General features: G+C 34.7%; 1 protein-coding gene across 1 annotated transcript in view; it reads left to right on the top strand.

Moving 5' to 3' along the window:
- The window catches only part of LOC136039739 (tetratricopeptide repeat protein 28-like), a gene marked incomplete in the record, with an annotated part of 257,124 nt that extends 237,198 nt beyond the window's left edge, over positions 1-19,926 (top strand). The window contains 3 exon segments of the mRNA XM_065723577.1: positions 8,512-8,814; positions 14,455-14,862; positions 17,851-19,926. Of these exon segments, the coding sequence (XP_065579649.1) occupies positions 8,512-8,814; positions 14,455-14,862; positions 17,851-18,845 (1,706 nt within the window).
- Between the last annotated feature and the right edge of the window lie 7,735 nt (positions 19,927-27,661).

Genomic DNA, 27,661 nt, shown 5'->3' with positions numbered 1-27,661 from the left:
AATTTTCACAAGCTTCTGTGTTGTTGTGTAATTTTGAACTTTTTATAAAAGTTAATTTTCAGCTTTTGAGGTAATCAAGTATATTCTATCAGTTAATCTTCTAATTTAAGCCTACCAGCAAAAGTCTTTTTTCGGGGGGTAGGGGATCGGATTTGACGGAAAAGAAGAACAAAGAGACAAAAATTATAAATGTATCATAAAAAAATATTTCGAAAATTGTTAGATAACAGACAGGGGGATGAGTCAAAAATTTTACCTCTTTTAATTGCTCAAACCTTTATACTTCAGTTATTTCCTCAGATTATATAAATACTTACTTAAAATATTGCTTGAATTACTTTTTTCATTAAAATGGAAATAAAAAAAAACAGAGTTCAATTCTGTTTGTCTTTTCAGTTTAAAAAAAAAATTGCTAAACGTTAACTGAAAAATTACCAAAAATGGTTTGAGTAGGATTTGTTTTTTGAAACGGCTTATGATTAAATTATTTACAAAGAACATAAATATAACTATGCGCCCTTTAAAAACAGGAGGATATCCTTGGCTAATTTCCATGGGGTGGGGAGACAGGCTAAGAGTCGTCAGTTTTTTCGGATCAATATGATTTTAATAAACTTATCAAACTTTTTTTCCGAAACCCTTTTTGCTAACTCCTTCTGTTATAAAAATATAAATAACTATAAACGTTCATAAAAAAATAAAATGTTTTAGTTGCCTTTTTAAGTTACAAAAAATTAAAAGGTCTCCTCCCTCACCCCATTTTTTTTTTCAAAATCTCCGATCAAAACTATGAGAAAGCCATCTAGCCAAAAAAAAATTAATATGCAGATTTCGTTTTAATTATTCATGTACGGTGAGCCAAAACCAAAACATTCATAAACGTTCATAAATTAAATAAAAAAGCAAGTTTTTCAACTGAAAGTAAGGCGCGACATTAAAACTTAAAACGAACAGAAATTATTCCGTATATGAAAGGGGTTGTCCCCTCTTCGACGCCTCGCTCTTTACGCTAAAGTTTGACTCTTTCTCACAACTCTTGTTTTTAAAACAATAAAAAACTACCATTGCCCTCAATTGGTAGCGTCATTTTTACCAATGCCGCAGTCAAGGTCGTATCCAGGAGTTTTGTTCGGAGGAGGGGGGTTTATAAATAACTTAAAACACATCAAAAATGTGTTTTTTGCATTTTTATTACATTTTTATGAGTCGGGCAAACGTTTGGTCTCTAAAAACTAAAACTCTAAAAAAATGGAATTTTGATACTAATAGATACATCAAAAGAATTGGATTTTTATGATGATTTTGAAATATATAAGTTTCAGCAAGTTTAGTCTTACCTATCCGAGTCTGAGAAAATTTGCCTTATTTTGGAAAATAGGGGGAAACACCCCCTAAAAGTAATAGCATCTTAACGAAAATCACACCGGCGCTTTCTGCATATCAGAGAATCCTACTGTAGAAGTTTCAAAATTCTATCTACAAAAATGTGGAATTTTGTATTTTTTGCTAAAATATAAATATGGCTAAAAATAAGTCGCAGTTGAGGACCAAACATTTGTTACCAGTGGTGTCGTTTCGAGGAGGAAAGGGGGCAGTTGCCCTCAATAATTCGGAGAATTTTTTTTTACATAGTTCATGCCCCTGACTCTCTGGATGGGCACCTCTCTTGCACCCCCATTAAAAATACTGGAGCTACACCCCTGATTGTTACCAATTTTCTTTTAACCAAAGAAAACAATTGCCTACTAGTACCTATGTGTCACTAGCAATTCGCAGGGACATATTAAATTCGCTGGGTAATAATTCGCAGAATCATATTAACTGGACGGGAAACTCAATGATCAACCTGTGAAACTTGTGATTGAACCTTCAAATGTAAACGGAGATTTAAAGTAGAATTTAAACCTCAAAACTTCATCAAACTACACAACAAGTATTCAAAAAAAAATTTGTGGGTGGGAGATATTGAAAACAAATATATTTGATAATCGAATAAGAAGATGTAAGGAAATTGGGAAAAACTTAGGATTTTGGGGAGCATGTGCCCCCCTTCCCACTCTGTACGTGCCTGATACAAGATCAAAATAAAATTGTAAGACACAAAAGCCATCCACTGCTACTTCGTAAATGGAGAAATTTGCAAGTTCTATTTCCATTCTTCAATTTTATTTTTATTTTATGCTGAAAATTGATCAAAAAATTTTGCCAACAGCATTTCGTATGATTGTATCAATGGTAGAGCAATTGATAACTATAATTTTCTGTCACCTTGCAAAAACGCAACTGTTAGTAAAGTCACTGTTGATAACAATTTTTCTTAAGAAGGTGGTATCCATGGGTGCTAATTGGGAGGGGAGAGGGTGAAAATTTACCCTTTTTTGTCCCTCTCCACTCCTAGATTTTGAAAAATACCTTTTTATGTATTTGTATTCAAAAACTATAAAAAAAAACTCGCTCCCAATAGATGGAAAAGATACAGTGAGTTGTTCGAGTTGTTACTAGTAGTAATTATAGTAGTATTTTTTTGTATCTTCAGTTAAAAATATATTGTATATTTTTGACGTAGCACCTTAAATCAGGCATCTTTTTCTCAGATTACACTGCCTTTTTACAACGAACAAATAAACGTTCAATTGGGGATAAATCAATTTTATTTAGACAGTGAAAACAGGTACAAAAGTACGATCGCTGTATATGTGATCGAAATATCTAGACTTTTGTACCTATCTTCACTGTCTAAATATTTGGATTTATCCCCATTTGAACGTTTATTTGTAAAAATACATTTATAAAGATCATTACCCCCCCCCCCCTATATTCTCGTGAATTGGCGCCCCTGGTGGGAACACGCCGCTAATATATTCAAATGACACCGGAAAAGCATAGTCTACTCTGATTTCCGGAAAACGTCAAATAATTGTCCAGCTTGATTATTATAACCTTGCCCTTCTCAGTAAGACCTTAACTCTTCCTCCTATGTTAGAGAAGTTCATTTCACCAACTCATTAATAAGTATGAATTTGAAAAAAATAATTCACATAATTGAGTTTGGCTTTTCTTAGACGATGATTTGTTAAATTTATTTGGCGTAAGCCCACCTGCACTGTTAATATCTTATCGCTTTGACTCTCAAATGTGAGGGGTTTAAAACTTGCATTTATAGTAGGCCTATAATTAGTGCAAATTTTGAGGGAGGGTCGGTGATAAAGGGCTTCTCACAAACTCTTCCCTAGAGCTTGGGGCTGAATTGAATAAGATTTTAGTCAATATGGTTAACCCTAGTCTATCCAAAAATTATTGAATCCTGTGCCTATTTTTAGTTTGCTAGGAAGCCTCTTTCCATTATTGGTTTCCTAGAACCATTATTGGTTCTACATACGCAGGGAGGGAGATGTGGAGGTACATGCGAAGGGAGGCTTTGGATCTGGTTCTTCTAAAAATTCTATTATTTTGGGATTTGGTTTATGATTCGCTCTAATGTTAATTTAATTGGCTTTTTTTATTATTGAACAATCTCCTTCGTTTCACTATGTTAGACACTTTAACAAGGGGCACGGAGGGCCTGCCTCCCTTTGAAAGGTTCAGGTTTCTGCGATTGATCCATAATGTTATATATTTCTTTATAATTTGCCTTTTCTCCTTAAAAATTCCACCAACTCCTCCCAGAAATAAATGCTTATTTACTGGCTGATTTCTTAAATACATATTGCATCAGACCCTTGTTTTTGTTTGTTTGTTTTTTGTTTTTTTTAATCTGCTACGGCAATTTTAAAGTAAATACTAAGTTATAATCTAAAAAAATATATATAAAGCTCAAAATATATTACTATTCGTAGTGTGATATTGTATTTTCTTTTCGTTCTGTTCTCGAAAACATTGGATTTAAAGCATTTAATCACCGAGGGAAGTTAATAAAAGGATCCATACTCTTCTCTCGAAAGCTGTGAAACTTCGTTTTTATATAGATCTTATCAATTCAGTTTAGTTGCTACTTACTTAATTGACAACTATTTCTTTAAGCCCCTGGAATAAGTTTCATATATCTATTAATCTGTGTCTATCTCTAGCGTTGTCTAATTAATTAATTTAAAAAAAACGCCATCTCTGGCGTTGAAAAAAAACATGCACAGTATAGAGTGACGGTAAAAAATAGTCTGTGAAAGTGTCTAAAATAACTTGCAAGTCTCTAAAATTAGTCTTTTGATTAAAATAAGGTTCAGATGTCAATGTTCCCTAATTCTGTCGGGAAACCCTTAAAGGGGGAATTGACTTCCCGCCACCTGCTGTTCATCTCAAAACGCCAAGTGTGCCACACAGTTCTTCCATGATTGGCACATGCCACTCGGTGTACATGATTTTTGAGAGAAAGCGACTCCTCGAATCTCTCCAGAATTTTTGTGCTAGTATTTTGGTACAAATGTTACTATCTTTAAGTGTGTAGCAAGGTTGCGAATAGAGGTGCATTCTTAATCATTTGGGCGCTTTCTTAAAATGATAGTGTTTTGAATTCCCCACATCCGAACCTTTGATGTGAATCTTTTTGAAAATTGCATTTTCAGCACATTTTGGTTGGCCAATGATGTTTTCGTGAATTTTTTATCTGTATTACTGCATTATCTTGGGTATTTCCGTATTATATGGTACACACTCGAGAATCTGGATCTTAAGATAAAGCAATAACAGCTTTTTGCCTGGCAGCATTTAAAGAAAATTAGCTTAGGCTCAGTTGAAATCTGCATTGTAGGTATATTTTTATTAAATATTTAAAATATAGAGATGGTATTTTGATTGGGTTTTGTTAGGTTTTTAATATAATGCGTTCTGGGCTCCCCCCCCCGCCCCACCTCAATTCTTTGTTGTAGTTTTCATAATTGTGTAACTGAAGTATTGTATTTCCATCATATTCGGTATATTTCATTATGATTAACCAAACTTCATATCTCGAGTGTGTACCATATAATACGGAAGTGCCTTAACTTGTACCAGGCACGCATTAACAAACGCTTAATACTGTAAAAAGCTCCAAATTAAATGTAGCATCCTTTCAATTGTCTATCCCCTTAAAACCGTTGAATAATTTGACATGGAGATAAATCTTAGCATAGAGTTGTGAAGTGCTAAGTATATTTTTCATTTTACCAAGGTTAGGTGAGGGTATTCACTCTGTTTATAGAAACTACCCAAATTGTTAATGACCCAGGTAAGAGATTATATCGCTGTCAACTGTAGTAGTTTCGAAGTGGTCTGTTAACACGTTATAACTATTGCAGTTTTTTTTTTTATTTCGTATCAGTTTTATTGTTGAATATACTCAGTCTGATCGATAAAACCTTTGCTAATAGCTTCCTGTCTAATACTGCGGCTATTGATCCGACAAATTTAGCTGTTATAGGGGTAGTGGATTAAGGAGAGGGTAGCATGTACCCTCTGATTTGTCGTATTGTGTATTTGGGACATATTTTAATTGGCCTATTGATTTGGATGAGAAAAGAATGTTTCGGACATTATTGTACAAAGTCGCGGTTGGATAAGGAAATGATGTTTGGGAGGAGGGGGATGCAGCAATGAAAATTTAGCTTCTCAACGATATTTTTATCTCTCCAGTCCTGTAATAAGTACAACTTTTGAGATTCGGAGGGGCACATCGCGTAGATCCACTACCGTATAAAGTAACACTTTGGCTGTCATTTAAACCTATCAGTAGGCATTTATGTATGGCAGGTTTGTCAATTCATGAAATTGTTGGGGGGGGGGTCAAACTCTAGGTTCGGCAATTTTATCAACTGTGTTACTTGCGAAGTGGTCTGTTAATTCATTATAAGCGTTGCTAGCTGGCAGTTTTATTGCTCCATATTTTACTCAATTCGGTGGATAAAATCTTGGCTAATAGCTCCCTGTCATAAAGTCGTGGCTCTTGAAGCGAAAACTCAAATTTACTTGCTATAGGGGTGGTGCGTGAAGGGAGCGGTCGGTATGTACTTCTATGGTGCCGTATTAGGTAATTTGGATAGGTTTTAATCATTGATTTCTATGAGAAAGAAGTGTAAAGGACATTATTGTATGAAACACATTTTTGGTTGCCTTTTTAACCGAACAGTAGGCGCGAACGTATGGGACAGTGCAATTCATGAAAGTGCTTGGGGGAGGGGGAATGTGTCTTAAAAAATAGGGTTAGCAATCTTGTTTGGTTTTTTCTTGATTTTTTCTCAGTGAAAACACAAAAGAGGGTATTTTTCAATACAAACGCAAGAAGAGTTTTTAAATCTCAAGGAGGGGCACAAAATTTAATGGGACTACCAAATATCCTTCCCCCGCTCCCCTTCGAGTTGACGCCACCGGTTTGGGGAATCCTTGCAGCCCAAAACCCATTATATACTCTCTAGATTTTAATGTTTTTGCTATTTTATGTATATTTACTTTAAATTTATGTATAAGAACCTATATGATGATTAGTCACATGAAGTTTAAAAATTACTGTTGGGCTCTACGATCTTTTATTGGGCCCTTTTTTATTTGGGACTATTTTACACGTTCTCATGGTTCTGCCAGTCACAGTTGTTTTCTTTTCAGACGCACTGTGTGCAAACTAAAACAACTCCGTGAAAAAAAAAAACAATTCCTTAAAAAAAAAAAATCCGGTTGGTCACTATTCATATGGAGACAAAGTGAAAAATAATCACTTTTTTAGTTCAGCTGGGAATTTTACAGGGGGCTGCTGCATCTTCCATTAAATTAAGTACGTGATAAAATGCCTAATCTTATCCCCTCCTCATATTTCTCTCTCTCTCTCTCCTCCTTTCTGTTACCTTTTCTATCATCTGCATCTTTTTTGCCATTTGTTCTTAAATAGCTCTACTACCGCCTTTCGGATACATTTCATCTTTACTGGCAAGAAATAATAGCAATAGGAAATGCTGTTGAAAATCAAATTGTTATTACTTTGGAGTTATTTGGGTTTCGTGGCCCAATTCAGCTTTCGTGTGTACAAATCTATCTATCTATCTATTTATAATCTTTAGCCAATTTCGCTTGATTTTATTGCTATACCAGTTTTTGGGAAGCTGAACTATTTATAAAAGGAATAGTTTGCCACTTCAACCAAGGTCGTTGAGTGTAGAGGCATTGATTGACGTAATTAATGAGATTATTATAGCTCATTCTTACTTTTTGGCTACCTTTATTGTGACTCGGGAAGGTACGCAAGATTTTTTTTTGAGGGGGTCTGCAACTTTGAAAAAAGCGCCAGTAAAGGTGAATAACAAGGACCATTTGAGATGTTATAGAGCAAATTTTAAACTATTAAGTTTCTGAACCTTCTTCAAAATGTGTGCTCGTGATAGCCTACCATTTGTACAAGTTCTAAACCTCTTAAGTTTGGGGTTGAAGCGACAAGATGTTAAACATTCTGGTGGGCTTGCGCCATATACCCCCAATCTACGTTTAACTTTCTTTTATTTCTTATGTCTTTTTATTCGGGTCTTTGAAGGTTCTCTCTTGAATGTTCTATTAGTCAATCAGCTGTAAGATCTTTGCGCTTAAATGAAATAAAAAACAATAATCTGAGCAGAAAGAAGTAGGATCTTAGCACTTTGATGAGTCAAAGAAGGGGCTTAATAGCCTCTTTATTCCCTGGATCCTATTACTACTAAATAAAAACAAACCATTTCAATAGAAAATAATGAGCAAATCGTGCTCCTCAAAATGCTTCAATAGAAACATTTCAACAAAATATTTCAACATTTCAACAAAAAATCTTTTCAATAGAAAATAAGGAGCAAATGTGTGCTCCTCAAAATGTTTCAATAGAAACATTTCAACAAAACATTTAAACGTTTCAACAAAAAATCGTTTAAATAGAAAAGGAGTAAATGTATGCTCCTCAAAATGTTTCAATAGAAACATTTCAACAAAAATCGTTTCAATAGAAAATAAGGAGCAAATGTGTGCTCCTCAAAATGTTTCAATAGAAACATTTCAACATCTCAACAAAAAATCGTTTCAATAAAAAATAAGGAGCAAATGTGTGCTCAAAATAAGGAGCAAATGTGTTCTCCTCAAAATATGTGCTCGTTTGCTCAGATTCAATAAGTTAAATTCAATCAATAAGTTTAATTCAAACTTATTCAGATTGTTTGAATAAGTTTGAAACCTTATTCAAAGAATTTACAAATCTATGAACAGTTAGTACAGTAATTATAACGGCTGCTACTAGCAGATTCACGTATTTTTCAGACATTCATCTCTTCCTTAATACTACGTATTTTTCTAAGCTGTAGAATGCATACACATTTTCCTTCAAATCACTATGCTGTCATTTGAATCACTATGTATTTCAAATTACTATGCTTCAAAGCAAATAAGAAACAAATTCAAATGCACTCGGCTTTTAAAATCCGCTTTTAAAATTTTCATATAATCAAAATCCAAGGTTGCTCAATTTGCTTTTATACCCATATACCCATTCTTTTATACCATATACCCTCAACCTACGTCTAACTTTCTTTTATTCAGGTCTTTCAACAAGCTCACTTTGTGCTCTGACGAAACTGCTGGCCAACCCAGAATCAGCAGACGATATAATTGCTGTTATGAGGAACGTCGTTTCTCAGACAACCCAACGTGACTTAGAAGCCGAAACGGTCGAAGTGCGCGTGCCTGTTACCTCTTGGAGGCTTCCAGGTGGTCATGAACTGCTAGCTTCCCTTGGTTTTGACCTCATGGAAGTCGGACAAGATGAGGTCACTTTGAGGACAAGTAAACAAGCGAGCAGAAGAAATGCACAATTTGCTCTACAAGCCCTCGTTACCTTATTTGGTAAGCTATAATTATTATTTATTGCTCTAATTGCTACTGGCCCCTCCGACTCTACAATCCGAGAATACAATTGCATAAGATGGTAGCATTTGAGGGTGGTTTCGTGATAGGCTCCTTAATCAGATTTATTGTTAATTGCAAGAAACGTGATCTATGGACGCGTCAAGGTGACGCCCACTTTCCGCCATCTGATCACACCTCACACTCACATCACACCTCAGCGCGCTATTAGTGCGACACAGTGCCGCTACGCTTTGCAGAGTTTCCGCTACCTTTGGCACATTTTTGCTACGCTTGATACACGCCACGTGGCGTACATGATTTCTGAAAGTGGGTTGCCCCTCGGAACACAGTTTTATCATTACTTAACTGTGATGTACATATTTATCGAGTATGAGGTGCGTTTCAATGGACTATCTCCCCTGTCCCTTTATTTTAAATGAGAGTAAACTTGGTTTTGTTTTTGCTGTATGTCAACATTGACTCTGCTGGATTCACAGCCAGAGGGGCAGGGAGATGATAACCCCCCCCTAAAAAATTCAAATGCGGTTGAATTTTTTTCATTTGAATTTCTTGAATTCCTGCGGTTTTTAGTTACGTGCCGAGCCATAAAAAGTTTTGACGAGTCCTCTTTCTTCCCCTCCTCCAAATATGGGATTTCCCATTGAACAAAAAGGATATTATCAGTCGTATTCTGGACTTAAGAAGTAACAACTCCAAATCTAATTTAAATTGTAAGTATAGTAAAACTTTAGTAAGTATACTAAAACAATTTGCAAATCCATGAACAGTTAATACAGTAGATACAACAGCAGTTACTACAGTAGATTCACGTATTTTTCAGACGTTTGACTCTTCCTTAAGGCTGTGATTAAGTGAACTGGTTCTACCCGAAAATCCCATGTTAAAATTGAAAAATTTATATTTAAAAAGTACTCAAGTATTCATTGGCGGAAGATACCGCTTTTAATATCAGGCCGTAGCTTCTTGAAGATGCTACTCTGAGAAAATGTCTAGCTCTTTTTCACAAGTGTACTCTGTGAAAGATATTGCTTTTAGAGCAAAATCGATACTATCATAAGCAGAAGACAATAACCTGTAAGACGATTGCAACCATTTTTCGATGTATTTTCCTGTTTTCGAACAGTCCCATAAAATATGTTCAGCAACCTGAAATTTTTACAAGTTTTTTGCCAGAAAGAATCGTTTCAGGTCGCCGATAACACCCCTATAGGCCAGATTGACTAGCTGGTATAATTAACCTACTATTTCTGCCAATGAATAAGTGATATTTGAAGGGTTTTTGACAATCGACGTTCTCTAGAGGATTGAGAGACAGGAGGCTACCCTAACTTCAATTTTGAACCTCGATGTTTTTAAGTTCACTTAATCACGGCGTTAATAGTACATATTTTTTTAAGTTGTAGAATACATACACGTTTTCCTTCAAATCACTATGATGCAATAAATGAGGATATTATCTGTTTTTAATATGTGCCAACGACCTAAAGCTCATCTCCATCTATTGTTTGTTGAATTCCAAGTATAATCATGCTTCTCTGAGAGTTATAAAATGCCAACAATTTTGACTGTACTGGGATAGCCAGCAATGGCGAGCTGTCATGCGCAGTGAGAACACTTTACAAAGAAAATAAAGATCTCACTTTAAATTCTCTCATTGCTGTTTTGAATTCTTGAGCTGAGAGTGTAATTATCCCGTTCCGCAAAAAAACAAGGTATAGAGCTCCTGTGTCGTTTAGTGTAATTTCTGTGGTTTGTCGAATGGTTTCTGTGGGGACTGTGTGCAACTCTCTGACGCTTAGAAATGGAAAATTCAGTTTTATCCTAATCAAAACGTCCGTAATTTTCCTGGAAGTGAAATTATCCAGTCCTGTTTATTTGTTTTCACCATCATTAACCGTCAAGAAAAATTAACGCTACACAATTACTAACTGGACTATGGAGCGTTTGAATCGAGGGAGCGAAGTCTGATTTGTTTGATGGAGCGACAACACGTCACTGCTTTCCTGAGAGCGAAATTATCCTACTAGCGAAATTATTGTATTCTGCTTATTTTTTTTTTATCAGCATTAACCGTCGAAAAAAATGTCGCTGGTACAGTTTTACCAACTGGAATGTGGAGCGTTCAGAAAGGAGCGTTATAAATATTCAATCTCGTTTTTTCTTGGTTTTTGACCAGTAAAACGGTTTTGCTGTCTTGTTACCATTTATTACTAAATAGGCTCATAAAATACACCCATGAATCAGTTGACAAATTATTATTCACCATTATTTTTTGAAAGTAAAATAAATAGCCCGCCAACTTTCAAGTATTGTGGGGTACCAAATAGCTGGAGGGGTTCTGCGAGACAGCAGCACGAAAATTGGTCCCTTTTTAGATTATTTAGCTTTCTTTATGCTTTTTTATTTATTTTTTATTTTATTTTTATTTTTTTATTATTATTATTATTTAGCTTTTCTTTATGCTTTTTTTATTCGTTTTTTATTTTATTTATTTTTTATTTATTTTTTTGTATTATTTAGCTTTTCTTTATGCTTTTTTTTTTGTTTTTATTTTATTTTATTTTTATTTATTTTATTTTTTATTATTATTTAGCTTTTCTTTATGTTTTTTTTTATTTATTTATTATTTTGTATTATCATTATTATTTAGCTTTCTTTATGCTTTTTTATCTTTTTTTTTCATTGTTATTATTTAGCTTTTCTTTATGTGACACTTCTTATTGCTTATTTCCCTTCATTCTAATGTACAAATAATCAATTTTGTTAATACTAAAGCAAGTGACAAAATTTCAGTTTTTTTGGCCACTTTACTTGCTACAACTACTGTTAACAACTCATTTCCGCACCAAATCCCATGAGACCAATAAAGCTTTGTACGTTCTTCCTCTACACCAACTTTTGCTATCCTACTAAATTTTTCAAAAGGCATTATGTAGCATGTGTTTTATCGAACTTTGACTTACAACTTTTAATCGACTTATTTAATTATCAATTGACTTATCCATTATCCCTCATGTTTTGTTCTCAAGATATTTAGGAATTTGAATTTTTCCAAATGCATTTTTGAAATCTTTGGAAAAATTCCAGATTTGGAAAATTTTCCAAATCTCATTTTCTGGTACATAGAAATGCTTGGGCGATTAAGGATTTGATATCGAAAAAAACAAACTGCCCCACTATATTTAAAAAAAATACCTTTTAATTCTGATTTAACTTAGAGGTTTGAAATGACCTCTACTGTGTAAACGTTATCTGCTAATAACAACAAAATTAAGACATCGCAAAAACGCGTTTTTGCGTTTCTACTGCCCCCTAAAGTTTATGTTGAGCATAATATACAGCGTCATAAAATGAAGCCTAAGTAACATATAGCCTTTTGAATCGCTGCAGCCAATACATAGTAATTCTTGTATTTTCTGATATTATTGTTACTTTTGAATTGCCAAGAATAATTAATATAACTCAAGTAAAAATATAAGAAATTAGTGATAAATTTTCTAAAGACAGTGAATGAAATACAACAAAAGCAAATATTTCAGCCTAGTGTGTGATAGGCGTTATCAACGAGATATAACACGAATATTAAATTAAAGAAACCAATAACAATCCAACTCACTCAATAACTCTTTGATGAACTAACGATGAGCTAAAAACCACAAAAATAAACAAATACAAATCTGTAAACTAAAAACCACAAAAAGTGAAAGAAAAATTGGACATTTCACAATAACTTAGATCATTAAAATCATTTAAAATACACGTATTACGCTAAAGATTTAGTAAAACTTGAAAGTATTCCGGACTTTTCAATGCTCTTCATCAGTGGCGTTAATTGGTGGGGCAAGTAGGGGGGGGATTCTCCCAGTTTTTTGTCTCCCTAGATTTGAAAATTAACTTTTTTGGGCACTAACATTGAGAATTTTTTGTATTTTCAATGAAAAATTGGAAAAATTTTACCCCTCATACTTCTGTATATTCACGCCACTGCCCTTCATCCCTATGTACAGACCAGGCCTAATCCTACTTTTTAGATAAAATCATAATCCATATATTGCGTTCAGTGTTGCAATAAAATGAGGATAAAACTTTGCTTTTATTTTTTGTCATGTGTCAACGACCCAGAGCTCATCTTCATTGATTATATTCATTGTAGCTTCCTGCCCGTCCCAGTTTATTACCTTATTTTGATTATAATTTGTTGAATTATAATCTTAGCTTTAATTTGTTGTCTCTTTTTTGTAACTTTTTTGCATAAAGGATAAGGTTACGCCTGCCATTGACGTGTTTTGACATCTACCATGTGTCAACAAACTACACGTTCCTTTTGTGGTTTTATTTTGTGTTTGTAATCGTGTTGTATTTGATGCTCAAAATTTGCCTCTTTTGTTTCCGTTATTACCATACAAGCCAAAGAGCCTGGCACTAATTATTGACCAAACTGACGAATTTATTCAAAAAAAGAGTGAAAAAAAGAAAAAAAAGCAGGGAAAGAGGGCGCCCTAAAAAATCTTGGGGGCCCAGAGCCCCCTGGATCGAGCGGTGCTAAGACAGAACAGGACATAGAGCAGCTAATCAGTCTTGCCCTTGTTCTGTAATTAGTCCTTATGTCCGGACAAAACAAGAAAAGTTTAATCGATTGCTTTGATCTGTTTCATTTTGTTTTATTTGGATCTCGAAAACTCTGATTTTCCTTTTTGTTTATGTGTTCTTCTCCCTTTTCTGTCTTGTTTAAATATTCGATTTTTTTTTTACTATTTTGCTCCAATGAGCTCCATTTTGCTGATTTTTTTTCGGCTATATTAACTTGCTTAAATGATGTCAATATTTTTTGTTGTTGTATCTTGGAGGCCAAAACGAATCTTCCTTTTACAAACTTCTCCTTTACAAAAAGCATTACAATCTTTCCTTTCCTGTGACCTCTTTCTGTTAGAAAAAGATCAAATACATTTTTCAAGTTGTCCTCACTCCTGTAAAATGTATGATGCATAGCAACCGCTTTTCTAATTGCTGCAAATGATATGTTCTTGTCTGTCCAAAGGTGAGAGGTTGGACTATATTCATTTAAATATTGTTGATGGTCGGGTTTCACAATTTCGCTTCTTTGTCTTTTTGTCGTTTTTGTTTATTCTTTTTATTTCTATGTTTTTATGTTTTCTCTTGTGGGTAAACACTAATTTATTACTTGGTTGTTATTGGCTTAAGCGTGTGTAAACGTGAGGCCAAAACGTGGGGATTTTTCTTAGTGAGGGGAATTCAAGTCTGATTTTTGGAAATTTTAGAATCCTTTATTTTCAAGAGAATGAGGGGTTTGAAGCTCTTATTGGGTACATTCCTTTTTTGAATTTAATCACAAGTTAGTCAATCTTTATTGCCAATGTTGTTGACTAAGAATGATCAAAAGGAAGAATACCACGTGTTTTGCAAAGGCATATGCGCATGGATTTATTTTGGTGTAGAAACAACAGCCGGTGGGGGCTGGCTTATTTGAAAAAATCAACTCAAAATTGGAATAATTTGATTTTTGCGCTAATAAATAAATAATTCTAAATAGTCTTTTTTAATAATTGATTTGTTAAAAGCTGAATTTCAGACCCAAATAATTATTTTTCTTTTTAGACACAGACGATGCTCCAAATTCTTTGAATGTGGATTCAAGCTCCTTAGAGAGTTTAGAATCGAGTGATGAGGAACCAGCAGCTCCCCTCCCGACATTACCTTCTTATCCGCCACGGCGCATGGTGCCACTTGTTCTCGGAAGCAAATCCGCGTTCAGCTCCTATGTTAGAAGTAAACCACGAGGAGAACCGGACGGACGAACGGCTGCGGCGAGTGAGACTCGGGGACGGGAATCGGATGCTGCCTTTACACCGAGTCCGGTGGAAACTCTTCAAGGTCGTAAGGGTGAAAAAGTGTCTCCGGCACCCAGCTTGCAGATGTCTTTGACGCTTGCGCATCAAACGAGGATACGAGCTATGTACACAAGGGGAGGGAATGCATCTCCAGCAAGTGAAACAGGAAATTCAGGTGAGAATTTGTCTTAGGAGGAATTATTGATAGAGAGGTTGTTTTTTGCTGACTACTAATTCGTTGAATAGCTAAGTATATTGGCGTCACTTGGAGGTGGGGGGGGTGTGCACCCATAGTTTTTTTCATCCCCCAACCCCTGGATTTTGATTTTTTCTTCGTAATACAATTAATTCAATTAATTTGAAAAAAAGACATAATTTTATTTGGCTTTAAATGCATGATGACAAAAATTTGAAATTTTCAATCCTTGTTTTTTTAATAAAAGGTGAAACTTGGCTGAATCTGACCTAGCTGAAGAACTATTATATTTTTATTTTCAATTCTAATTGAGACTTATTTCTTTGTAGGTAAACTTTTGCGTCTAATATTTGGTTTTCTTTTTTTTTCTTGCGTTGGTTTTGGACTCAAATGTTGTGAACCAGTACTTTAGTGTAAGTAACAAGTAGTTATCAGTGATTGAAGAGATTGTAAGAAAGGTATTAAACAAAATTAGAGCGATAGCTCTAATAAATTGAGTTAGATAAATTGAGTTGTAGGAAGAGTGGGCGTAGCTGTGTTGCTCTCAGGTAGCTACAGCGAGTTTTTAGTAGTAGTAGTAGTAGTAGTTTTTTTCTTTATTTACATAATAAACACAAATTCAAACCATTACAAACATAAATCATTACGCTACTGAAAAAATTAATTCTTGCTAACGTGTAGCCATTACCTGCATAAACATTCCTAGAAACATCACAAACTAATAAATTAATTAATAAAAAAAACAATCTCCTGCTTCCTAACACCCCCAGGACAACAACCATCATCCAAATACAACTCCAGTCACGCCCAGCCTTCTCCCCCGTTCCTCTCCACAGCCCTTCATCCCACTCACCCCCCTCCATCCCCCCAAAAAACTAATTCCTTGCTTGTGCTACTTTTTTATGCATTTAAGATAAACGGTAGTCAAAACTATTATATGATCAGAAGCTGTATTATTTTACTGTTCTCGAGACTGAGAAAACGGGATATAATGTATTTAAAACAGAAAATTAAAAGCTGAAGAATCATGAAAACTAAGTAAGATACGGAAAGGCAGATTTCACCAATTGACGTATTTATTTAGTTATAACCTTCAAATTAAATGAAATAGCAAAGTAATGTAAAACAAAGAACAAAAAAGTCATTACAAAATATCATTATGGGACAGTAATCATCGATATCAATAATCATCAAAAAAATAAACAACAATATAAATAAACGTTACGCTACGAAATATAAATATAAAAAAGCAAAGAAAAAAATTAAGCAATACCACGATGGAACAAAACAAACTAGGGATCAGTTACAGAAACAACGTTATTAGCATCATGCTGAGTTTAAGAATGTAGACTATGAAAATTACTCTAGCAATAAATTTCATCACATAAAACTTTTTGAATTACTCTAGTTGGTTGTTATGTCGCATATTTTATAGGTAGAGCATTGATTGCTAGAATAGAGTAGTCAAGTAGAACGGAACGATTCATGGTCAATCGAGTTATATGTCCGAAATTTGTCAATGACTCATGCGAACTTCTTTGATAATGTGTGTTCCATCTTCTATTGTTCAGTATCGATTTCTAGACCAGAGTTAGTCGCCAAGCCCCTCCTACCCCCATCCCCTCTCTACTTGCCTGTGCTCGCTTTTAACATTTTGTTTTTACGTATCAATACTTATAAAGTATTATTGGAAGAAAGGGGAGCTGGTAGTACTCCTACACAGCTGGGGAGCACAAAGGAGATTCCTGCTCAAAAGGGGTAATTGAGTTAAACAGGGGGTTTAGTCGCATGGGGTTGAGCTGTATGGAGGTTTAGTTGGATTGCATGAGGATAGAGTTAGATGGGGGTTGAGTTGCTTTATGCTAGTAATGAGTTGAGTTCTGTGAGGGAAGAGTTGAAGGGGTCGAGTTAACTGGGGTTAAGTCAAAAGGGAGTTGAGTTGCTTCAGGCTTACAGTGAGTTGATCTTAGTGGGGTTAAGTAGTATCGAGGTTGATTTGAAAGGGGGTTGAGCTAATATAGGCTTATAATGCGTTGAGTGTCATGGGGTAAGGGTTGTTCGGGGTTGAGTTAAAACTTGCTTAAGTCAAAAGGGGTTGATTTGTTTTAGGTTTTTAATTGAGTTGAGTTCTGTGAGGGAAGAGTTGAAGGGGTCGAGTTAAATGGGGTTAAGTCAAAAGGGAGTTGAGTTGCTTTGAGCTTACAGTGAGCTTAGTGGGGTTAAGTTGCATCGAGGTTGATTTAAATGGGGGTTTGAGCTACTTTAGGTTTATAATGCGTTGAGTGTTATGTGGTAAGGGTTGAAAGGGGTTGAGTTAAACTGGCTTAAGTCAAAAGGGGTTGAGTTGTGTTAGACTTTTAATGAGTAGAGTTTTATAAGGAATAGTTGCACGGGGTTAAGTTACGTGGGGCTAAGTTAAAAGGGGGTTGAGTTGCTTTAGGCTTACAATGAGATGAGTTGAGTGGAGGATGATTTAAACAGGGGTTGAGTTGAACGAAGGTTAAGCTGGACAAGAGCTCAGCAATTAAGCATCACTATACATAATTGTATTGACTCTTTTTTAAACACTAAGGGAATCAAGGAGTAAAAGAGTAATTGCCAGGTTTTATCCAAGGTTTCTATTAACTTTTATTATTTAACTTGTTTTATTAGTAAATATTATTTCAATTGACTCAAATGTAGATAAATCAAGGACAGATAACTCCTATGGTACAATTTTTCCTCCAAAACTATCTAAATTCTCTTGTTTTGGGTTTGTTTATTTATCAAGTTTTGCTTAATCGCTATTGGAATTTGGCGGGTTTCACTTCCGCCGCTTTTTCAGTGTTGCCAAATAAAGTAACAAATCAAATGGCTTAGAAGTTTAGTATTACTCGTAAATTTTAATGTAACGGTCAACTCGTCTATCTATCCTTAATTTATTCATGATTTTCATGCACTTTTTTATATTTTGTGTTCCTTTTACAGGTTCGGCATCGATAGCTCGGCCCGAATCGTCAAGTAGTGCAAGTTCTGTAAACGATTGGGAGTCAGGCCAGTCCACCGTTCGTCGGCAACCAATCACAAAGCCTCAGACAAATACTAGAGTGAGTGAAGTGAGTGCCTTTATAAGCTCTCGACCCAAATTGGGCCATGTCGATTCTGAGACAATGGCTCAGAGGGCAAGCAAGTTAACTCTACCCTTAACTGGGTCCTTAGATGCCCTTGATAGATTAAGTGTTAGAAGTGAAGTGGGGAAAGCAAGAAAGAGGGATAGATCTACAGAACGCGAAGTTTTACTGACTCGATCTGAAGAGCGAATTGCCGACATGAAACTAAAGCCATTCCATCCTAAGGCTGAGCCAGAAATATTTTATAATGCTAGTGAAACTGGAACAAAAAAAAGTATTCAAGATCATATTTTAGCCAATCAGATTAATCGACTAAATCGTGAATTACCAATCACAGACGTTTATCACGAAAGACGTGTAGGGATCGGTATAGCCCCACCTCTGAGTAAGTTATTACTCGCTAATGAAGAACGTACTCTAGGAAACAGTGATGACACAGTGAACTCATTTGAGCGACTCACAGTCAATGAAGCCATTAAAGACGTCATACCACCTGTGCCACCAAAACGCCCTGCCGTTAACTTTTTACACGGTGCCAAGTGGCTCCACCCTCATGAAGAAAATGGCACAGAGATGTTAAAGCGTGATGAAGCGGACGGACGCTCTATGACAGATTCGAACTATAGCGGATATTCACCAAATAGGGCTAATTTGAAACCAGTGTTTAAAACTCGCCCTGAAATATGTAAAGTCGAGGTTCACAAAAGTGCTGAGGGGCTAGATAATTGTGATCTTCAAGAACATAGTGCCAAAGAAGAAGAGGGCTTAGAAAAAAGAGTGAGAATGCCAAAAGCCCCGACCCCTTGGAATAAGAGTAAATTGTCTAGTGCCAAGTCCCATTTAAACTCGTGAATGCAGTTTTGACTATTGTTTAATGTCTTTTTTTGCTAATACGTGTTAAAATTCATCTTCGTTTTTCTTTTTGTTTAAGTATCAAAATAATGTTGAGGCAAGTTCTAAATTCAAACGATTTGGTCTATCTTTCTCTTAGAAAGTAGGCTACCAGGAAATATACCTCTTAGAATTTTGGAAAAAAAACATTTTTTTTGGTTTATGAGCAACCCTTAGAACTAAGCTTATTCATGAGATATCTTATCCTTAAAATACTGCATCCGTGCGTGGAAAGATGGGGGATGGGTAAATGTTTTTTTTTACAATTCTCTTCTAAAAAATCTCTCTTAATATGAAAATCATTTCCTGCAAGAATTGTGCTAAATTTATTAATTTAGGCAACGGTTAGATGAAAGGAATAGCTCCCTCGCCCTAATTAGACGAAAAACACCTCATCAATAAAAATTAAGAAGAAAAGATATTTAATTAAAGTTTTGATTTTAAGAAATCAGTATCTCTTGTTCTGTCTTCTCCATGCAACCATTTAAATATTTGACTTTGCTCGTGGTTTCGAGAAGGCATGAAATGCCTGAAAAATTCTAGTTATTAACGATTTTATTGAGTTTTTGAATTTTGTTGATATTTTTTTTTTATTAGTTTACCCCCGTCCTATATTTTTGCTCCCATCTTTCCTCTGTTTTTGAGGAGGGACGAGTTTTTTCATTGAATAATACCTTTTCTGAATTTCTGTTGACTACCCCCCCCCCCTTTAATTTGAAATGTAATTCTTCCCTCATTCCCTAACCTAAACGTAAAATTTAAATTTCCCTCGTCCCTTTATAAAGGCCCTGTATAAATATCTCGTTTAAAAATCGCCGTTTGAATTACCTCAGTCGACCAAACCAGCAATAAAGAAATTCCAGAATTCTTCAGTAATGAAATAAATGTTTTGTTTAGTTTTTATACTATTTTTGTATTGTGGGGGTGTTTATACGAGATCTGTGATTATGCTATCTTCCGTCCACTAAGTGAATTATTTTATTGATAATTTTATTTTGTTTTTTGGAGTCTTTAAATAACAAACTGTTTTCAATTTTCTATACTTTTATGGCTATATTTAGATTTGAGACGCAAGGCCTCCCTTTATTTCCAGGATAAAAAAAAACGTGGTAAGTAAGATTCGAAAAATGCTTGAAAGTTGTCCGACATCAACTTTGACTTCAATTTTATTTTCAATTAATATAACTCCGACTCTAACTCTAAAATAAATCAATTTTTACTTCTTTTTGAACATGCATGTACAACTCCAGCTCTTTGAGTTTTGAAGGTTTTTAGATTCATCTTTTAATTTCCTATATTTGCCATATAATTCACATATTTGGAGATCATCTCCTCCTCTCCTGTGAACTGGAGTGCAAACTTTGTTTTTGCGCTGTTTGCTCTTGGCAATTCGCCCGTTAAATTGTCCAGTGTCCCGTAAATTCGGGACACGGGACACGGGAATTTAAAAGATATTTTGTCTCTCGGTGTTTTTAAGAACAAACTGTTTTCTACTTCCTAGAATTCCAGTTCCAATTCTACAGCAGGGAAAGATGCTGGTCCATAAGTCCAACTGGAGTTTGAACATGCTTATAATAAATAAATAACAGCAAAATAAAAAAAAAATAACAGAATTTTATTTTTTCAATTTGTTCCCCTGTAAAATGTCTGTGATGTAACATACCGCCTTTTGAATAGCTGTAGGTGATCTATGCAAGCACCGTTGCTTCAAATGGATGTCTGAAAAAGAAAGCTCGAGTAAGCTATAAGGTAAGTAAGTTTTAAGGTAAGTAAGTAAGGTAAGATAAGTAAGCTATAAGGTAAGTAAGTTTTAGTAAGCTATACTTCTGCAGCTTCAAAACTGATAAAATAAGAAGTTCGAAAACAAAATACCTTCTTGCACATGTGGCTGTTTCAACATTGTCTGATAAATTCATTTACGGAAAATTCTCTCCCCTCCTGGAAAAAATCTCTCCAAACTTAAAATTGAGTAGCCAAATGCAAATTCAGACACAGATGAAGAAGGGATGGGTCAATTTTTAAGCGGGAGGCGGCTCAAAGAATGCGTTTTAATGCCCTTCAGAAAAATACAGAATGAGTTTTGGGGAAGGGGGAGGGGAGTGGAAGGTAGAAATTGATATCTAATCCCCCCTTCAGACACGTAAATATTTCAGGTCTACGCTTTTATTATTGGTGACGGGGGGGGGGTAATAATGCTCCTCCTATTGTGATAAACACAGCTAAGATTTTTTTTCAATAAAAATGCTATTTGTTGAACATTTTGATAAAATATTCGATCTTGTCATAAATAAGAACAACTGGGAGAACACAAGGACTGTTTATTCGAAATAAAAAGCTTTTTGAAAGCACTAAAAAGCTTTAGCATAACGAGTGAAACCTCGTAGAGCGTGAAGCCTCCCTTATAAACAGAATAGTTTATGTTTTAAGCTTTAATGCTGCTCCATTCTTTCAGCTATTTTTTTTTCGAATTTACCCTGTAGGATTTATTTTCATTTTTCATTTCTTTTAATGCTTTTTGTATTTTTTAGGGCCGATGGTTGAGAGATCATAGCATTGCTTGAGAGATCATAGTATTGCTTATTATAAATAATGAGGTTTGTTCATACTAAATTTTCTTGATTCAATCTTGGAGTTTGACTCCATATTTTGAATTCAGTTTTTTTTTAGAAAAAAACCTTCTGAAGGTAGTTCACGTCTTATTTGGAAAAAAAAGTTCCATAAAGTTCTGTACTTTTAGTTTGCTTGGTTTTTAGTTGAAGTTTGACTCCTTGATATTAAAAGAAAAGAAAAGAATAATCTGTTCCTTAAAGGTACTTCAGACTGAAGAATCTTCTGACGTACGCCTAGTGGACACGTTTTTGGTCGCAGGGGTGAGTTGGTATCATGCACTATAGTTTTCGGCGGGAGTTTCACGTCTTGCGGGATGGGGCACACCCTTCCCCATTTTTTCAGTCAGTAGGATACAAATTTTATTCAGTAGAATATTAGCTTATCCAGCCACTATTTAAATGGCTGATTTTTTTTAATTAGAATAAATAAGCCTCATTTGAGTGAATGGGCTATGTGAGCTATGGTCAGAGCCCCAGGAAAATTTTTACTTTATTTGCACAATTTATGTTACATTCTCCCCTTGTATAGCAGATTAACGCTACGTTGAGAAAGGCAATGCAGAGGCAACCTAACTGCCTATATGCAATTAGCTCACGCATTCGAAGTGAAACTCTTGATTATTCAAAATCAGCGGCATTTCAAATTTTCCCCCTGAGAATTGTTTGTGCCTTTGAGGGATTAAACAAAACAGCAGGATTTTTCAACTGAAATTAAGGGTCAAAATTGAAAATTAAACGAACATGAATTATTACGATATGGGGAAGATACCCCCCCCCCTCTACAATACCTCACTCTTCACGCTAATGTTATTTAGAATGTTCAAAAAGCTATCTTATTATATATATATATATTATATATATTATATATTATATATATATTATATATATTTATATATTATTATATATATTTATATTTATTATATATATTATATATATCTTATATAAATATATCTTATTCTAATTTAACGAACCTTGTGTTTCACTCTTTCTTCGTAAAGGTTTGGGATACAAAGTCACTCTGAAGCGTAAAGAGCAAAATATTTAAGAGGAGAGTATCCCCCACATCCCACCACTGAGAATTCCCAGAGAAAATTCGCCTTCTGAAAAATGTCTATTTACTGCCCAATAACAAGTTCTATATGTAGGCAATAGGCTTTTCTTTTTTTTAAATTAAACTTAAAACGAGCAGAAATTATTCCGTATATGAAAAATGCTGTTCTCTTCCTAACGCCTCGCTCTTTACACGCTCTTTGTCACAACTCTACTTTTTGAAACAACAAAAATTCTAGCGTAAAGAGTGAGGCGTTGAGGAGACAAGGTCGTTTTAAGTTTTAATGTTAATGCTTACATTCAGTTAAAAAAAATGCTTTTTATTTAATTTCTGAATCCTGGGTCCATTCTTTGTCACAACATGGTTTTCTGCACTTGACAATACTAATCAAAAAGAGTCGAAATCCTGCACAGAGAGTCTCAAGTCTATTACCTCTGAATCATTATATAACCATGCCTACAAATATTATCCTACTACGGGGAGGCAACCCATAGTGGATAAATTAGCTAGGAAGAGATTTTTCATCCCAAAAATGCCAATGAAATCAGACCAAGCCCAGAAGAATTATCTAGTAATTTGAATCCTGTGCGAATGATGTGTCGTTTATTTCAATACAGTTACCCGTCTTATGAAATTAAATAGAAAAAAAAAACACGCTTTTCAACTAAAAGTATAGACCTACATTAAACTTCAAATAAACAAACTTTTTCCATATATGAGGGGGCTTCCACCTCTTAAGCCCCTCTCCCTTTACGTTAAAATTTGACTTCCTCCCCGATTCTTTAAGAAGGACTTCAAAAACATTACGGTCGTTTAATTAGAATCGTTGTCAAAGCGTTTGTCAAAGCAATAGAGACGTTAGTTTAATGAGCAAGGGATTTAAGAGGGTGCAGCCCCACTCATATATGGACTAATTTTTGTCTTTTTCAATGTTGTTCTGTACTTTAAGTTGAAAAAACTTATTTCTTAAAATTTCAATTTCTGTTTGTTAATCAGATCACCCGGCTCCCTCAAGATGGTTTCAGGCATCATCCCATCTCCCCACGCTGTACCCACCGACACTCTTTCATAACAGGTGATTGCAAATTAAAAAAAAAGCTTAATGTTCTCATTAAACGGCCATTGTGTTTCAGGAGTCGTTCTTAAGGAATTGGGACAAAAAGTCAAAACTTTAGCGTAAAGAGCAGGGTCTTGAGGAGGGAAGCCCCTTTCATATACGTAATTATTTCAGTCCTTGTAAGTTTTGTAGTTGCTCTTTACTTTCATTTGAAGAATCTTTTAAAATTTAATTTCTCATCGCTTTAAATAACACCGAGAAGTCTGGCTCCCCCCTCCATGAAAAATTCCTTCACCAACGGAAAAAATCCACCTTGGGAAGTTGTTATCACGTAAAAATGTCCTCCCTCCTTTCCAGGGAAATTTCCCCAAGACAATTCCATTCTAGCTGAAAATTCAACCCAGTAAATTTCTTGCAGATCTGGGATGAAAAATTTTCTTAGTGCGCTTTCATTTGAAAAAGACTTTAATTTCTGATTGTTTTTAAAATCATGCCGGTAATCCCATTCCCGGTGGAAAAGTTTACCAGCAAAAAGGCAACATAAGGGTGTTTTTCAGCAAAGATTTTTTTATTCGGTACAAAAGAAGCTTTGAAAAACACATCAAAATGTGAAATTGATATCTACTCCCTTACAATTTTTGGGAATATATCTGGTCTACGCTGTTATTATGAAAGAAAAAAATAACCCTAAACCCCAAAATGAGCAGAATTTATTCCGTAGAGGAGGAGGACTGTTCCTTCCTCGTCCACACCTCCGCCTTATGGTCACAGAAACTTCGGAGTGTACTCATTGGATCAGAAATTGAGAGTTCTAGTCCTTTGCGTGGGGGTGGAATTTTCCGGGGAATCCAGGGAGGGCTATTTACTGGTGGCATTTTCCGTGGGAGAATTTTATGTAGGGGGTGGGTATTTTCTAGGGTGTTTAATGCCGGTCACCAAAAAGGACAAGCAAAGATAAAAAAAAAGGAAGCTGATTTTTTAAATAAAAAATACTCGTCAAACGAGGCATGTTGAATGCTGATAAAAACCAAAAAAGAATAGAAACGTCTAACAATAAGAAAAAAGGGATTGTGACTAATCAAGCGAAGAAGAGAAGGTGAAAATCAGAATTATTCGTCATTAAAACTAAAAGTAATTAGAATCTGGACTCTTAGCACCTGGATTTGGTTGGAGTAGCTTAAATACATTTAGTTTGCTTTTTTTGTGCGGGAGGGGGGAGCAATTGTTTTTGGTTTCCCTTTTAAAAAATGTTGTTTCTAGTTTTCTTATCTCTTCTTGCATTATTCTTGTTTTTCCACTCTTCCGGCTTCGTATTGCTCTGGTTTTTATTCTTTTGTTGTATTAATATAAATGAATACATAAATCTTAAAACGAGTACAGCTTAAATTGAGTATGCAAATCAAGCTTAAAACGAACACAAATATTTTACTAATGTAGCATAAATGAAACCCGAAACGAACAGAAACTAATAAACAATCATAGTAAATAAACATACAACATATACTAATATAAATGAATAAATAAACCTTAAAACGAATACAGCTTTAATTAAATATGCAAATCAAGATTGAAACCGACAAAATCGATTCGAAGAATAGTATGGGTACTGTCTCCTTCCCTAATGATAAAAAACGAAAAAAAAAACTGTTAAAGTCTAAAACCTACTACGTCATCGGCGCTTTACTGAAAATGATACTTTATTGCAAACAATTTCTTCCGTATTTATTACACTTATTTATACACTTAAAATAAAAAATAGAATTACAGTAAAATCAAATTTTGAACCGATGGGATTTTCAGCAGTTGATGCTATTATTTATCATATATCTAGTTTAACTTTATTTCTTCCCAAGACCGTTCACGACAAATTTAGTTTCACTACAAACAAGAATTTAGCTACTGCATCCTTTCCTAACTTTAAAAATCTAAAGCCTACAGCGTCATTGGCGCTTCACTGAAAGCGAATTATATTACAAATATTCTCTTTTCCAGTTATTACAGCATTGAAATGAAAATACATATTACATTATTCAAATTTACTTGCTCAATTTTATTTATTATAAAAAGAATTTCACTTTTTTAATTTTACTTATTTAATAAGAATTAAACCTTTAGCCTCCTTATAATATGTTAAACGATAAATGTATATTAAATGCGTTCAGTACCTTATGGCAATTAATGCTTATTCTTGTACTATAAAAATATTACATTCAGATGCCTACTGGTACAGAAATTTTAGCCCACTTCGACACTGCGCGTGTGGGCAGTTTTGACAGAAAAACAAGCTGAACGTAAACGATGAAATCAGGTTCCAATCCGGTTTTTTGTCAGTTGGTAAACTACGTTCTGACTATAATCGATATGACAGAAAATCAATGAAAGAAGATCGTTTACATTGAAAAAAAGCAAAAAAAAAAAACAGTTTATTTATAATAGCAATGTTACCCAAATTTGTCAGTAAGAATAACTAGCCACTCAGACCCCTCCCCCATTACTTTGGCTAGGGATATCTCTGGTCGGTACAGTCCAAGCCCATGGGAAGAAATTGCTCGTGTCTCTTAGTCCCAGCCTTTTATCTGTCTTCGCTTCTATCATAGGGCAACCCTTCTACAGTTGCCAATAACTTCCTATTATCAAATTATTTCTTAAAAAAGGCTCATGACTTATACTGCATTAAAGGCTCCCAAAACCAAAACACAGTAAGTACACATTTTAGAAATGACGGGTATATGAGGCCTGGTTGAAATCAGAGGAATTTAAGGTTTTTCGGCATGTATGATTAGAGGGTTCTAGGTGGAATCCCTAGGTTCGTGGCCATTTCTTAAAAGTCAAATATTAAAATTAAAAATTAATAAAAAATAGACTTGTGGACCCCTATGGCACATATGGTAATGAAGCGTGGCAACCTGTCTTTGGATCGGATTTCGTCCTAACACCTGGTTGAAGAATTTGAAATTTAATACTGAATGATTCCTCTTCCAATTAATTAAAACCATTCGCTCTATATGGTGAGGCCGAAAAAAAGATCCATATTAGACTCATCGCTCCTTGTATGATTAAATAAAAAAAAAACAAGTTTTTTCAACTGAAAGTAAGGAGCGACATTAAAACTTAAAACGAACAGAAATTACTTCGTATATGAAAGAGGCTGCTTCCTCATCAACGCCCCGCTCTTTACGCTAAAGTTTGACTCTTTCTCTCAACTCTTCTTTTTAAAACAGTAAAAAACTTTAGCGTAAAGAGCGGGGCGTTGATGAGAAAGCAGCCCCTTTCATATACGAAGTACTTTCTGTTCGTTTTAAGTTTTAATGTCGCTCCTTACTTTCAGTTGAAAAAACTTGTTTTTTTTTTATTTAATTTCTGAACTTTTTTGAATCAATACATGTTTTGATTTTGGTTCTCAGCAGAGGAATTTGCATATTTTTTTTTTTTTTGGCTAAATGGCTTTCTCATAATTTTGATAGAATGATTTTGAGAAAAAAAGCGGGGAGGAAGCCTAGTTGCCCTCCAATTTTTTGGTTAATTAAAAAGGCAACTAGAACTTTTAATATTTTACGAATCTTTTTATTAGTAAAAGATATACGTAACTTATAAATTAGCTTACGCAAAGAATTTTTTATTCTCATGTTTTTATTACACATATGGGAGGGTTCGCCCCCTCTTCAGTACCTCTCTCTTTACACCAAATCTTAAATTTTGTCCAAATTCATTAAGAATGACCCCTGAATCACAAAAGCCGTAGAATAAATAGTTGACATTACTAAGAATACTTTAGCGTAGAGAGCGAGGTATTAGGAGGAAGTGAGCCCCTCATATGGATAATAATTTCTGTTCGTTTTAAGTTTTAATGCTGCTCCTTACTTCCAGCTGAAAAAACTTTTTCATATTTATTTTTTCATTGTTTTTTTTTTTTAAATAATGCTAGTAAATCCTGCGCTCCCTTCACGGAAATTTTCTTCCCCCATGACAAATTCCTTGAAGGAAAGTTCCCCCAGTATATCTCCCTCTTCTCAACCCCTCCCCCAACCAAATATCCTCCCGAAAACGCCTGTACACTTCC

Source organism: Artemia franciscana, chromosome 20 (genome assembly GCF_032884065.1).
Source record: "Artemia franciscana chromosome 20, ASM3288406v1, whole genome shotgun sequence".
Lineage (NCBI taxonomy): Eukaryota > Metazoa > Arthropoda > Branchiopoda > Anostraca > Artemiidae > Artemia > Artemia franciscana.
Note: the sequence above shows the minus strand (reverse complement) of the source record. Positions and strands in the feature narration are given on the sequence as shown.